Source organism: Egretta garzetta, unplaced genomic scaffold (assembly GCF_000687185.1).
Source record: "Egretta garzetta isolate BGI_Z169 unplaced genomic scaffold, ASM68718v1 scaffold779, whole genome shotgun sequence".
Taxonomy (NCBI): domain Eukaryota; kingdom Metazoa; phylum Chordata; class Aves; order Pelecaniformes; family Ardeidae; genus Egretta; species Egretta garzetta.
Genome location: NW_009260792.1, coordinates 529,733 through 543,350, shown reverse-complemented (window position 1 = coordinate 543,350; position 13,618 = coordinate 529,733). Strand labels below are relative to the sequence as shown.

Genomic DNA, 13,618 nt, shown 5'->3' with positions numbered 1-13,618 from the left:
TTACTGAGGGCACACTCAATCCCCTCATCCAGGTCATTGATAAAGATACTAAACAGAACTGGCCCCAGAACTGAGCCCTGGGGAACACCACTTGTGACCGGCCGCCAACTGGATTTAACTCTGTTGACTACAACTCTCTGGGCTCGGCTGTTCAGCCAGTTTTTTACCCAGTAAAGAGTGAACTTGTCTAGGCCATGAGCTGCCAGCTTCCAGGAGAATGCTGTGGGAGACTGTGTCGAAGGCTTTGCTGAAGTCCAGGTATACAACATCCGCAGCCTTTCCCTCATCTACCAGGTGGGTCACCTGGTCATAAAGGAAATCGGTCTGTAGTTCCCTGGATCTTCCTTCCTGTTCTTGTAGATGGGCATCACATTTGCCAACCTCCAGTCATCTGGGCCCTTCAGCACTCTTGGGTGGATCCCGTACGGCCCCATAGACTTGTGGATATCCAGGTGGCATAGAAGGTCAAAAACTGCTTCCTCCTGGATTATGGGGGGTTTATTCCACTCACCATCCCTCTCTTCCAGCTCGGGGGGCTGAATACCTTGGGGATAACTTGTTGGGCTATTAAATAGCCCAACAAAAATAGACAAAGGCGGCATTAAATATCTCAGCCTTTTCCTCATCCTTAGTGGCAATGTTCCCCATTGCATCCACTAGAGGTTGGAGGTTCTCCCTGGCTCTCTTTTTGCTGTTAATGTATTTGTAAAAAGTTTTTTTATTCTCTCTTACAACAGTGGCCAGGTTGAGTTCTAGATGGGCTTTTGCCTTTCTAATTTCCTCTCTACAGGACCTGATGAGATCCCTGTACTCTTCTTGGGTTGCCTGCCCCTTCCAAAGCTGGTAAGCTCTCCTTTTCTTACTGAGTCTCAGTAAAAGATCCCTATTCAGCCAGGCTGGTTGTCTTCCCTGCCAATTCGTCTTGCAGCCCATGGAGACAGGCAGCTCCTATTAATGTTGGCTAACTACCATTGTGTTTATCTGCAGCTAAGGAGAGAAGCTCTTTCTTAAAACTAGATTTATGCCAGCTCATTTATGCCAGACATCTTAAAGTAAGGTGGTTTTGTGTTCTTGTACTACTAATGAAATAGTTTAGGATAGCTTCTGTGAGTGACTCTGCGGCATCTTTTCTGATAGCCAGTGCTTGGGTTAAGCTGCAAACAAACATTACTCTGTCAAAATTCCATGTGTCTTTTTCTTTTTGCTTTGCTCACTTTGAGCCCAAAATACCAGGAACTTAATTACAACAGAAAGTGGATTATTTCTGCATTGGAACTTCTCATACATCTGGAGTACCGTGTCCAGTTTTGGGCTTCTCAATGCAAGAAAGGCACTAATGTAGTGGAGTAAGTCCTAGTGGAGGGCTGCTGAGATGGTGGGGTGGCTGCACGGCGTGAGCTGCAGGGAGAAGAAGCTGAGGAATTAGGCTTGTCCTTAAGTGGCATGCAAAGCATTTAATTTGCAATGAAATCTTCCTGTCTTTTTTTTTTTTTTAAAGTTGGCACGAGGCACACAGGCATACGTTTTATGTAATATAAATGTTAAATCAAAGTAGTTGGCAAAGTGTTGATGTATTTCTCTTGCCTGAGTACTGAATTTTTTTTCAAAGGAGAGGAAGAAACTAACAGTGCTTATGTGTTAGATATGACACAAATGTCCATACTGATATGTTACTTGTCTGTGTGATAGCTATCAGTATCTGCTTTAAAATGTTCATTAAAATGCATTTATTGCCGTTTGTGCACATAATTGGGACTCGCAAAGCTGTTTCTCCTTAGATCAAATAAAACTCTCAAGTTGAAGATATATGCACTTTCACAAGCAGAATATTACAGCTTTATATTTTTGGAAAAAGTGGTTGTATAATGGTATACAGCTAATGATTTCCCTAGCTTTGCTCCTGCCTGCCACTTTGCCTAATCAGTAACTTCAATTGAAGTGGATGGAGTAGATGGGGTGGAGGTTTAATCATGTCATAAATACTTTCTGCCTCAATTCTTTAGCTGTCTATACTTCTAGCTTGGCAGGGTTGAAATGGTTTAGATTTAAGAAATCTGCATCTTACACTGGGAATTAGTTTGTGGTATCTCCTTTTCCTTAGGGATGTTTGTCATGTAGTACTGGCTTAGGGACAGTTTCAGAGAGGAAAATGTAAGAGCTAGTAGATTAAAAAAGGAGAGGGGGATTACTGGAGCAGCAAAAGTAAAGATGGTCCTTTTTTTATTTTTTTTCTTCTTTTTATCTGAGGGCAGAGTACTCTGATGAATAGCCATAGGTCTTTATAAGGGTTATTTGAGGAGGGTTGTATTCTGAGAAGAAAGAAGTCCATGTTTAGTAGCTCACATCAAGCATTGTACTGCATTAGAGGTCATTCTTGGTGTGGATGAAAGTCTGTATTTGAGGTACTGAAAGATATTGGTGGAAAGCCTGAAGCGTAAGGGCAAGAGAAGATAGCAAAGGAAGAAACAAATAGTAAGAGAAATTGAAGAGGTATAGGGTTGAGCATTCTCAGTATCAAGCATTTACTCTTTTTTTTTTTTTTTTTCTTTTAAATAGGTCATGGGGGAGTGCACTAATAAGCAGAGTTAAAAAACTTGAAATGAAGGCCTTCTCAACTTAAATGTGCTTCTGAATTCATAATACAGTTTCCTCAGGTTGAGAAGAGTTAGATAGGAAGCAGAGGAGAGACAAGTTGTTTTAAATTAATATTCACATTTCACTTGTAACCAATTAGTGCCTTTGTAAGTGGCTAATTAACTTAAATGTTCGGCTCATGAGATCCAAATCCTCTGGGGAGAAAAAAAACCCCAACCCTGCTAGTTCTGGCACTCATGGAACAACTTGTTTGTCTTCTATGTAGATATACAAATATTTTAGCTTCCTTAAGCTAATCGCTGAGCATTAGATTTACGAGTGTAGTTGTTCAAAAATGAACTTTAAGGTTATAATTTCCAAAGTGATTTTGGAAGAGTCCGGTGGAGGAACCTTTTCTGACTTCTTTAGTTCTACCAAAGACTAATCACTGGCACGGTTTGAATGCTGCTTCTGCATAGTTTCAAAAGAAATCTCAGCGCTCTTATAGATTGCAATATTAAACTCTGGAACACAGGCCACCTTTAGGGACAGTAGGTTGAGCAGCTAGAGTAATACAGTATTTTATTTATATTTGATTATTTTTGGTTCTGTGACTTTTGGTATTTTAAAAACTGATACCCTGATGCTTAATTTGTGACTTGTAAAGTTGCTAAAAACATTGGAAATCCAACAGATGTGGGGAGTGGGAAGTCAAATACATGTGGGTGTTTTACTTATGAACTTGCTGAAACTCTCCCCTGCTTTGAAGGGCATTCCATGCCTCATGTCTTAAACTTTTTGTTGTTCTCAGTTAGTACAAGTTAGTGGTGGAAAATAAGTATTTAAACTTGTCTAGAGAAATGGTAGCTTCCTCAGGTGAAAAAAAAAAAAAATAAAAAGAAGCAATCATAATTGAATATTCTGATTCTTAAATGCAGCATGACTGCAGGCATGGAAGCTTTGAAATTTAAACGACCTCATTTCTTTATTTTTATAAGGTATCCCAGTCTGTTGCTTACCAGTGACTGATTTGAAGAATGAATTAAATAAAGTTCAAATTTCAGATCAACATGATGCCCTGCAAGGAGCTTGCTGTTAGGATCTCTAAGGTTGGCTTTTACAGTGGTGCCTTTGTGCTTGGGTCTGCAAGGATCCCCAGGTTATAGTGGCTTTAGGTAGAACTATGAACTCACTTCTGCTAAGCTGTTCACAAATAAGCTGCTGCTGAAGTTTAACAAGCAGTGATTTCAGTTAATTAATAGCATCATACGAAATTTGTGACATTTTCTTAAGTGAATTTCTTGTTTGGAGTGACATTAGACAGTCCATGTTTTGCAGACATTGTTTTGCAACTTTGTGACTCTGTAACCAAAGGATAAGGTTAATTACAAAAAAATACTTCAATATGGTTGTTCAACGGGATTATGTGTTGTTGAGAATAGGGCATGACATACTTCACTTAATTTTGTTTTTCCTATGATAATTGCAACCATATCCATTTTTAATTGCTGGTTTTGTCAATGAATACTAGAAACTTTTCTCCATAGCAGTGTGTGTTCATTGAACTGAAAGAATACAGCTTCTGAATTTCTCCAGTGGGAAGATCTTCATAGTCCAAGGGTGCTTCTCTTGTTTGTGTACTACCCATCAAATATGAAATATTTTTGGTGGATGAAATGTAAACCTAGATAAAGTTGGATTTTGCAGTCCTTCAAAAGTACTATTTAATTATTAGAGCTGACTAGCAAGAAAAGGGTGCTTGAAAGATAATACCTTGGTGCCTGGCAGCATGGAGACATCAGGACTGATTGTTACTTTTGGGATCCCATAATTTACAAAAAGAATCAAGTGAATAGTAAGGAAAAGAAAGTAAGCGGTACTAAACAAAAGGGTAAAAGTCTGATAGAAGAGCTGTGCAGCTAGATAAGAGTTTAGTCGACATGTGACTTGAAGTCACGTAACTTCATCCTGTAAGGTAGGTAAATTTTGCTAAAATACAGGCTTCATAGTAGAGGTTGTTTCTAAAACCAAATTTATTTTCTTACTGCTACAGGATCCAACTAATTCAAGCCTATTTGCAGAACTGTTTGCCGTCTGCATTAATTTGTTCTTTGTCTTGTGTTTTGTAGGTCGAGATAAAAATGAAGAAGCCTGAGGCTGTAAGATGGGAGAAGCTGGAGGGGCAGGGAGATTCTCCTAAGTTAAAGCAATTTACACCAGGTTTGTTCTCTGAACTATTAAGTATTAAATGGTTTATTTGTATTAAGTTACTTGCAGTTGTTAATAATATTTTTGTGTTAAATATTGTTAATAAAAATCACAGCTTCATATTTACAACAAAGAGCCTACTAGTATTGTTTTTACTGCCAGGAATTGACAGAAAAAGTCTGCAGGACATTACTAAAACATAGGTATTAATTTAGTCATAACTTCTATTAATCTGATGGATTTTTAAAGTTGTATGCTGGTCATTAATTCCTCTGGCTTATCTGTTTGGCTATCTGTTTTGGTCACTGTTTTGCAGTTCTGTGCGTTGTTACGCCTCTATTGTTGCTTAAATAATCAAGTATTATTTACTTAAGCATTCCATCTCTCTTAGAAAGCAATACTTTTGCAGTTTTTCAAGACAGGTTAATGATCTGTCTTTGAAAGAATTTGCATTTCCTGATTTACTGATTTCAGGTATTTTTTGAAATGTAGCTCAAATTTTCCTATGGCTCTAGGCTGCTGGCTCTTTTTTTTTTTCCCCCTCCTTACTGTCAGCCAATACCTCCTGCCTCATTTTGACTTCAGTTTGTGTTGCTCTTATCCAGTGTTTTGTTGTTGGATAACTAAATTATGTAACTGTGTTTACTTAAAAGTAAACTTTTGCAACTGCTGAATGTAGTCTCTACCATTTCTTAGTTTCCTTAATTTTTGTTACTGCAATACGTATCAGTAAGGAAGAATCCATTTACATTTTCAGATTCATGTTCCATTATCATCTCTGATTCATCGGATACATATATGTCTGTGTTCTCTGCTGCTCTAAAAGACATGAGAAAACGCTTAGTTAACTAACACTTCTGTCTTCAGATACCCAGCACTTGTATCCATCATCGTCTCACTATACGAGGAACTGGGACAAACTGGTAGTTGAAATCAAAGAAGAGGAAAAGAATGAGAAGTTAGAAGGAGATGCTGCTTTAAATAAACTCTTCCAGCAAATTTATTCAGATGGTACAGATGAAGTGAAACGTGCCATGAACAAATCGTTTGTAAGTCTTCACTCTTTTTCTCTGAAGAAATGTGCGACTTCCACGTACTGACACAATTTACTAAGCTGTGCCTGAACTGGGAAGCCTCTAGCTATAGGCCTTGGGCCTATAAAGAATGGCAGTGGTTCTGTTGGAGATACTGGTATAACAAGTCTCACTGAAAGCTCCAATGTTGTGCACTAATGAATGTGACTCCTTAAATCCAGGTTTGTGCCTCAGTGAAGCTTGTGCTTTGTCACTGGCCTCTTTGTTTCAGTTAGTGTTACCAAAGGCAGTATAGGTTTTGGCTCATCTAGAGCTTCAAGAGTCACCATGAGTGAAAGGATCAAATTTCTTTTAATTGTTTATATCTGGTTCCTTTTATTTGTAGCCTTCATGCAAGAACCTGATTGACCTTTTAACAGCTTCTTGTTAATGAAGGAACATCTCATTGTGTCCAGTATGGATAAAAGTATTGTTGGGCTGAAGATTATAGATTGATGGCTTTGTCAAATTTTGTTCCATATATACACACAGAATTTCTGTGTAACTTGCTTCTACATGAAGCTAAATTTGTCACCTTTCTTCAGAATTTGTTAATCTGCTGTAAGAAGTGTGGCTTTTGTGTTACTAGAATTCCTCTAAAAACTAAAAAGCTTTCTCTCGTATTGCAGATGGAGTCTGGAGGCACAGTCCTGAGTACCAACTGGTCTGATGTTGGTAAAAGGAAGGTAGAAGTAAATCCTCCTGATGACATGGAATGGAAGAAATTCTAATCCTATTTTTAATCTTACCATCTGTGTGTTGCCATAGTCATGTACTGACCACTGTGTATGGACATAGCGTTCTTGGAATCAAAGCACTGAATGTTCCCTTGGAATCAGGAATTGTCTTTGCATTTTGCGTGCTTTAGAAATTCCTTCATCTGCAGATGTTTAAGATATATTCAAGAGCGGAACCCTGTTTTCATCATCTCTGTCTAATTTTTGGAAATGGAGTTAATCACAGTCTAAATTTTCTACCGCCTTTATCAGCTCTGCTCTTTGGGGATGGGGTGGTCTCTAATGGGCTGGTCAGGATTATTGCCTTATGCCCGGTGTTTCTGTTCAGTAACTTATTAGATCTTGGCAACTTTGAGTAAAAACACTTTTCAACAACAGTGTTAAACTTGTTTGCTCTTCAACTCTGCTAAATAAAACTGTAAATATAACCTTTTCTATACGGTAGCTGCTTCATTTCATTTTTAGTAATTTTTTTAATGGGGGGAATCACTTAAAGCATACAGGTGAGTACACTGCTTAAAAAAAAAAAGCTGGCCTGTATAGGAGCAAATCTTGCGTTCAGTGAAGAGGATGAGATTGCTATTCTTGGTGCAGACATAAGATTTCTACTTGTGGAGTCCTTCCACCTGGGTGATAGCTTGAACTGCAATCAAGTGGTGGAAGGGAGAAAGTCAGCTGTGGCTGGAAATTTCTACAGAAAAGCGGGTCCTGTGTCTGCCTTCTCTATTCAAAATGAAGGATTTATTGCAATTGCCTGAAATCAAAGATAGCAAGCAGTTGGTTTAAGTTCTGTTACTTGAGAGTATTGGAAACTGTTTATATTTTACAGAAGGGCCCGTGCATCCTTAATTGTTTCCATCAGTTCAGCTTTTCTGTCATGATCAAATTTTTAAATAAGTGTTTACAGAAGAAGAACTGAGAAATGTAAGAAATACTGTCTGTGCTTGGATACAAGTCTGCAAGGGCCTATAGACGCTGAAAAGCTGCCTGGAAATGGTCCTGGGCGCCTGGCTCTAGGTGGCCCTGCTTGAACATGAGGGTTGGACAAGATGACTTTCAGAGGTTCCTTCCAACCTCAATCACTCTGTGATTCTTTGAAGGGATTATGAACTTAGAAAGTTGTGGTAAATATGCCTAGTCCATGTGACGCTGTCTCTTGGGAATTCGGGTACACCTGAATATTCTAAGATTCTGGAAGAATCCATGAATTGCAAATATTGGCAGCCCCCTGAAAGCCACTTCATTCCTTACTAACCATTGGATGTTGCCTTTAAATTTGCTACTTTTTCCTTGCATTCCTAATCATGTAGGCTTTTCCAGATTGTTTGTTACTGTGTTTTCATTGTATTTGATATGTTATTTTACTACAGTGAGAATTGGGTGAGCCTGGTAAAATACAAAGGCTGTTAGAAAGGTGTTTTAACAGGACAAGTGAAGTCTGCAGCTCTTCCACTAATAACTGTATGTGAAAGATGATTGGAAACCAAGGAAGAGGAAGAAAGGATGTATTCTGTTCCGCCCAAGGACTAGGAATCTAGGTTTTGATGGTTGGCAAGCACGTTGGTTTTTTTTTTCTTCCTAGTATTGTTACACTCTACCTGTGCAGTAGATAAGATACCAAGATTTTAAAATCTCACAAATCTTAAAAAGAGAGCTTGGTATTGGATGCGTGCCATAGCTGTGAACTTGAGAATGTCATATTTGGCAGCTGTAGACTGTGACTATGGTCTTGACATAACTGCGGTTTCTTGATGTGCTCAGATCACGATTATCCTGTAGAGCAAGCTGGCCAGTGATTTCTTTTTGAGTCGCTTTCAGCTTCAGAATGGACTCAGGTTTTCCAAAGCTCAAATTTGATCACCTTCAGAGCTGAATGTTATCCTGGTCTTCGAATACGACAAAGGAAGATTGATTGAATTTAGGAAGTTTTCTGTGTGTGCCTTACCTCCTGACTCTTGCTGAGCAATGTTTGCTTCTTGGAAGAGTTTCTCAAAGGGTATGCTTGTGGCATATTTCAGTGAAGGTTTGTTGGCTTTGGTGGGGAATTTCTTGCCCTTCAGAGAATTCTGAGTAGCTAGTTGCTCAGTATCTAGACCATGTGCCATCCATATGGGATGCTAACGTTGAAGTTAACTTGATTTAGAACAGGGACTTGAACTGGATTCTCCTAGATGAGTGTTTTGCTGCTTTTTATTTATGCTCTGAAAGGCATTGTCTTCCTCCTACCTCAGGAAGGAAGAAAAGGTCTGAGCGCTTCACTTTCTAACAAAATTGGGTTCTTGTCTCCTGGCCAGCCTTGCTTTGTAAATGTCATTCAGGGCACTTAACAGCGCTTAGCAAAGTCTTGATACGGGGAAAAGCCTAGATAAAAATCTCTTAAATAGGAGTGAAAAAGTAATTTGAGGATGTTTTCTGCCAATCAAGTTGTTCTTACTTACTGAGGAGAACACAGCAGGGGTTCCTCTGTCTACTTTCACTTAAAGAAGGTCCATGGGGAATATTTCATCAAATAAGCACAATGGTATTCTTGTATTAAGTGGGTACTGTTTTCAGTGCGTTGGGATTCAATTCACTTAGCTTAAGGCAAAAAAGTAAAATCAAATGCATTGCTACTTACATACTCTTGAGGCATATGTAATGCAAATATAATGCTTTAGCTTCGGGCTAAAACTTGTAGCAATCAAGTGTTAGACCTCCCTGTTCATCTCAATCCTGCGAGCGAAGTTTGCAGGTCTAAACATAATTCCAGCATGTTTCTGAGCACAGACAGATGATCTGTGTGTGTGTACACCACCCTAAAACTTTGGTGAACCAGTAATGGCTGTTCTTCTTGCTTTATGGGGGTAGTGGGGTTTTTTTTGGGGGGGGGAGGGATTGGATTAAAGCAATAGGTAAAAATCTCCCTGTAAAGTTGGTGGGAAGGTGCTTCATGAACTTAGTGGATGGTATATGTTTTGTTCTTGACAAAACACACAGAGAGAATGGTTCCAGAAGCCCTAGGTCCGGGGAAAGACAGCAGGGAGCTTAGAACCTCCAAGTAGTTGAGTAGAGGCTGTGAAAGATGATCTTAAAGGTCTTTTCCAACCTAAACGATTTTATGATTCTGTGTGGTGGAATGGCGGGGCTAGGTTAACGGTTGGACTTGATGATCTTAACGGTCTTTTCCAACCTAAACGATTCTATGAAGGATATTGGTGACAAAGGGAATTTCCTTTGGGACCAGAGAGGATGAGGAGAATTTTTTGCAGCACTTGGCTTTGAGTTGTCTGGAGACAGAGAGCTGCCCGCAAGGACAGAGTGGAGGACATTTTAATTGTGTTCAAACTTCTCTTGAGGTGTTTTTTCCCAGGCCTTCTGGTCATCTGTAGATAGTGCTTGTCTAGAAGACCCAGGCAGTTTCACGTCAGTGCTCTGAGTTGTAGTCCCATTGTAAATACGGGAACAGGACAGCAAGAGGTGACAGTAGCTTTCCCATTTAATTCCACGGGTGGGATTACTCTCCGCTACTGCTCTGGGGGTCACTGTCTGTTGTAGCTTAAGGCTGCCTCTCTCATCTTTGGCATACGTGCAGTGCCCGTGAAAGGTCCGCTGAGCCTCTTGGAGGCAGAAGACAGTGGTGCTGCTGGTTCGGTCTGACTCTTGCCCTTCCTAAGATTCTGTCCACCCTGATGTGCCAATTCACAATCTGTTCTTTGCCAAATGTACTTTTATGGTTTGTGGGGGGTTTTTTTGTTTTTTGGTTTTTTTTTTGGCAGTGCGTTGCACAAGTGACTAGTCTGTTCTTCGCTGAAACTTTTTTGGAATTTATTTGTGCTGCAGCAGGGGCGAAGTGTTACATGGAGGCAGAAGACAGATTTCCCCCCCCAGCTGCTGCTTACTTTCCTAGTGCAGATACAAGTGGAGGATGATTCCCATGTCAGAAAGGACAAAGGAGGAGACTTGGGTTTGTCCCTTCTAAATGGGGAGAAAGGGGGCTGTAGATGCAGAGAAGAGACGACTCCTGCCTTCCTATCACTGGCTTTCAGTCTTTCTAACCCTCTGCCTGCATAGCTTCGTGCCCCGTTTCCCTTCTCTTTTCCACCTGCCTGGATTTATCCCGTTTTTCTGCTCTAATCTGCTCTGCCGCCCTAGCCTTCCTAGCGTGCAGTAACATGGGTAATTAAGCTTTAAGGATAGTAGAATTACCAACCACCTGTGGCGGGAAACACCGCTGGTGACAAGCTCATCCCTCTTTCCTCCTCCCCTAAACTTTGGCCAAAAGAAGGTTGGACTTGATGATCTTAAAGGTCTTTTCCAACCTAACCGATTCTATGATTCTAAGGTTTTGAACTGGTTTCTGCTAGTGCAGGGTCAGGTTTAAGGAGCGTCCCCTCTCCCCAGACACAAACGTGTTGTTAACCTCTCTTTGCATGCAAGGTCTTACATTTGTGGAGGCAGCGGAAAGCCCATCTTCAACATTGGTAGTAAATGCTTTATGATAGGGAATAGGATTGCTGCGGATAGTTAGAACTGCAGTCTGAGCCACCGCTGTGGGGAATATCGCTACGTCTTTTCATACTGTTGGATCATTGGTTTTATTGTCATTCCTATGTCGCCTCAGAACATTTCCTTCAAAATCAGATGTTGCGCTTAAATGAGATTTTTCAACCTTGCCGCAGCAAGAGATCTTCGCTCTTTTTTTTATTTTTATTTTTTCCTCTTTGAATCTGATATATAGGTAAATAAAAATTTGCTTACTTGAAGCGTGAGTCGGGGAAGGCATTTTGCTGCCTGTCTTTTGGAAGTGGATAAATTGTGCCCTCTGCGTTGTACTTGGGCAATATTGCAGTTCTGGCAATTTTACTAGTTGCAGAGCCAGTCAGTAGCATACCTGCTTCTCTCACGATCACTGGGGCTTTCCTGGCGCTAGCGTCTACAGAAGAGTTCTCAAGACGTATGTGCTCTATGTGACAGTTTAATGTATCCATGAGCAGGATGGGTTTTTTTTACTTCGTGCGTGCTTTGGGACTGCCTATGGGAAACAACTGATACAAGCTTTTGTTATGAAGAGTTAACCTTGTTAAGAATGTTGTAGACCTAGAAATCACTTACAAGCTCTCTTTTCTTTTTTTTTTTTCTTTTTTTTAGCGTCTCCTGAAGACGACCTTTTTTATTATTCTGGGGGGGCACAAGGAGAAGCAGGCCATGGGTTGCCTTAAGATGGCCCTAAATGGCAAAAGACAGCAACAGTCTAGTTCATATGTAGAGTCACTTTTCCTTCTCTTTGCCTTCAGTGTTTCAACTTGCTGATCCCCTTGTTTTCCTCTCCAGACAGTTCTTGAATGCCTACGTAAAGGTACTGTTACACTTTCTACACTGAAAAAAGCACAGAAAGCGATTGCTGGTTTTTAATGTTTTTAATCTGCAATTTTAAAAAAAAAAAGGAAACCCGACTTTTCTAAGCATATGAATGACGTACTTCTAAAACAACATAATGATCAAGGTCATTTTCATTTTAAAAAGCAGAAACTCAAATTTAACAGGCCTTGAAATCCCACTTTAAGAAGGTTTTAATTTAAATATTTCAAAGCGAATCTGTTCTTCAGATTAAGGGAAGGTGAAGCTTATGTTATAAAAAAAAAAGCTACAATAGAACAAAATACTGAATTCCATTCTCATCTTATTTAACACTTTGCTTTTTAGATAGGCAGTTTAGCATTCCACGTGAGGTTGTCTTTATTTTCTTTAAGCCACGATTATGTCAAATTAATTCCTCTTTTCTGTGTGTCACGCAGCGTTAATAACATTACCAGGCTTGCAACATCTCAAGAGCTGTTTAGTCACAAAAATGAATGCTCCAGAAAGCGCACTTTTCAGAAAAATTGGACCATTCTGGTTATAAAGCCCATGTAGATGGCTCTATAAACTCAGTGGTAGGGTTCAAGATGTATGGTTTGGACGAAGGCAGTGTAATACCTCTACCTTTGTTTTTTTAAGGCTAGAAATCCCAAGGCTTTCCGTCTTTGTGAGCGTTTCAGCTTAGTACCTTCCTTAGAGATTTAATACGTGATAGGATCAATCCCAATAATTGCAGAGTTTGCCTACGCAAAAAGGGTGAGGTTAGAAACCCTTTTTCTTTTTTTTCCTCCATACTGGTAAGGAGTTTCCCTTGCAGGGAACGGAGGAGAAGCTTCGGCAAAGCTAAAGGAGCTAGCATGAATGGCTGCTACCCATGTGGAATAAAGAGGGGTTGTAATCTTGTGTCAAAAGTGTCTAGTTCAAGGATTTATAAATACAGCGGCCTTTGTGGATTCTGAAGGGTCTCGAGACTCTTTGGTCTGCAACTGCATGTAAATACTTCTGCGGTAGTGGCTGGACAGCAGATACTTGTTAGGCGCTACAGCGGTATCATGGATCCGAGATTCTTGATGCTGGGGCTTCTTTGATGTTGGGATGCACGTAGGGTTTTGATTCTGTGGCCACGCACATTCCCTTCTGCAGCTCCTTTTCCTGCCGTTGGTTTCCGATTTAGCACAATGCGCACTTTCCCGTGTCCCCCGGAGCAGCTTTGTGGGAAAGGTATGCTGTAATTGGTGTATAACCATTCATAATGACCTGGCAACTCGGTGTGAAGAGCAACGGGGAGCAACTTAACTTGTGATTTATTTTAGTAAGCCGCATGGATGAAAGGTACTCCCAAGCGTACAAGTTGAGCTAGTTGCCTAATTGGACATAAATTTTCACATCTAGCTCGGGAAGAGGATTTTGTTAGGAAAGGCTGAATTTGGATTTACGAGCAAGTTTCTGGACTGCTAAACTAGCTTGTGAGCAAAGTTTGATACTGTCTTTTTGGGGGATGACTTTTGAATTCAGTAAGTGCTAGTCTACCCTTGTCATTTGTAAAGCTAATGGAATGTTAACCTAAGATTTCTATTTACAGTTAGAATATCTGACCTTGCTTTTGGTGCAGGAACACACGCTTTGATTTAAAAGCCAGAATTGGTACTGCTGCTTTGGTTTGTAGTCTTCTACCAGTTTGTTGTCATT

At 40.1% G+C, this 13,618-nt stretch overlaps 1 protein-coding gene across 1 annotated transcript in view; it reads left to right on the top strand.

Moving 5' to 3' along the window:
• The window catches only part of SUGT1 (SGT1 homolog, MIS12 kinetochore complex assembly cochaperone), a 30,226-nt gene extending 23,206 nt beyond the window's left edge, over positions 1-7,020 (top strand). The window contains exons 10-12 of the mRNA XM_035902100.1: positions 4,704-4,794; positions 5,650-5,831; positions 6,485-7,020. Of these exons, the coding sequence (XP_035757993.1) occupies positions 4,704-4,794; positions 5,650-5,831; positions 6,485-6,586 (375 nt within the window). The 3' untranslated portion in view covers positions 6,587-7,020. The remainder of the gene's footprint in view (positions 1-4,703; positions 4,795-5,649; positions 5,832-6,484) is intronic.
• Positions 7,021-13,618: the final 6,598 nt, after the last annotated feature.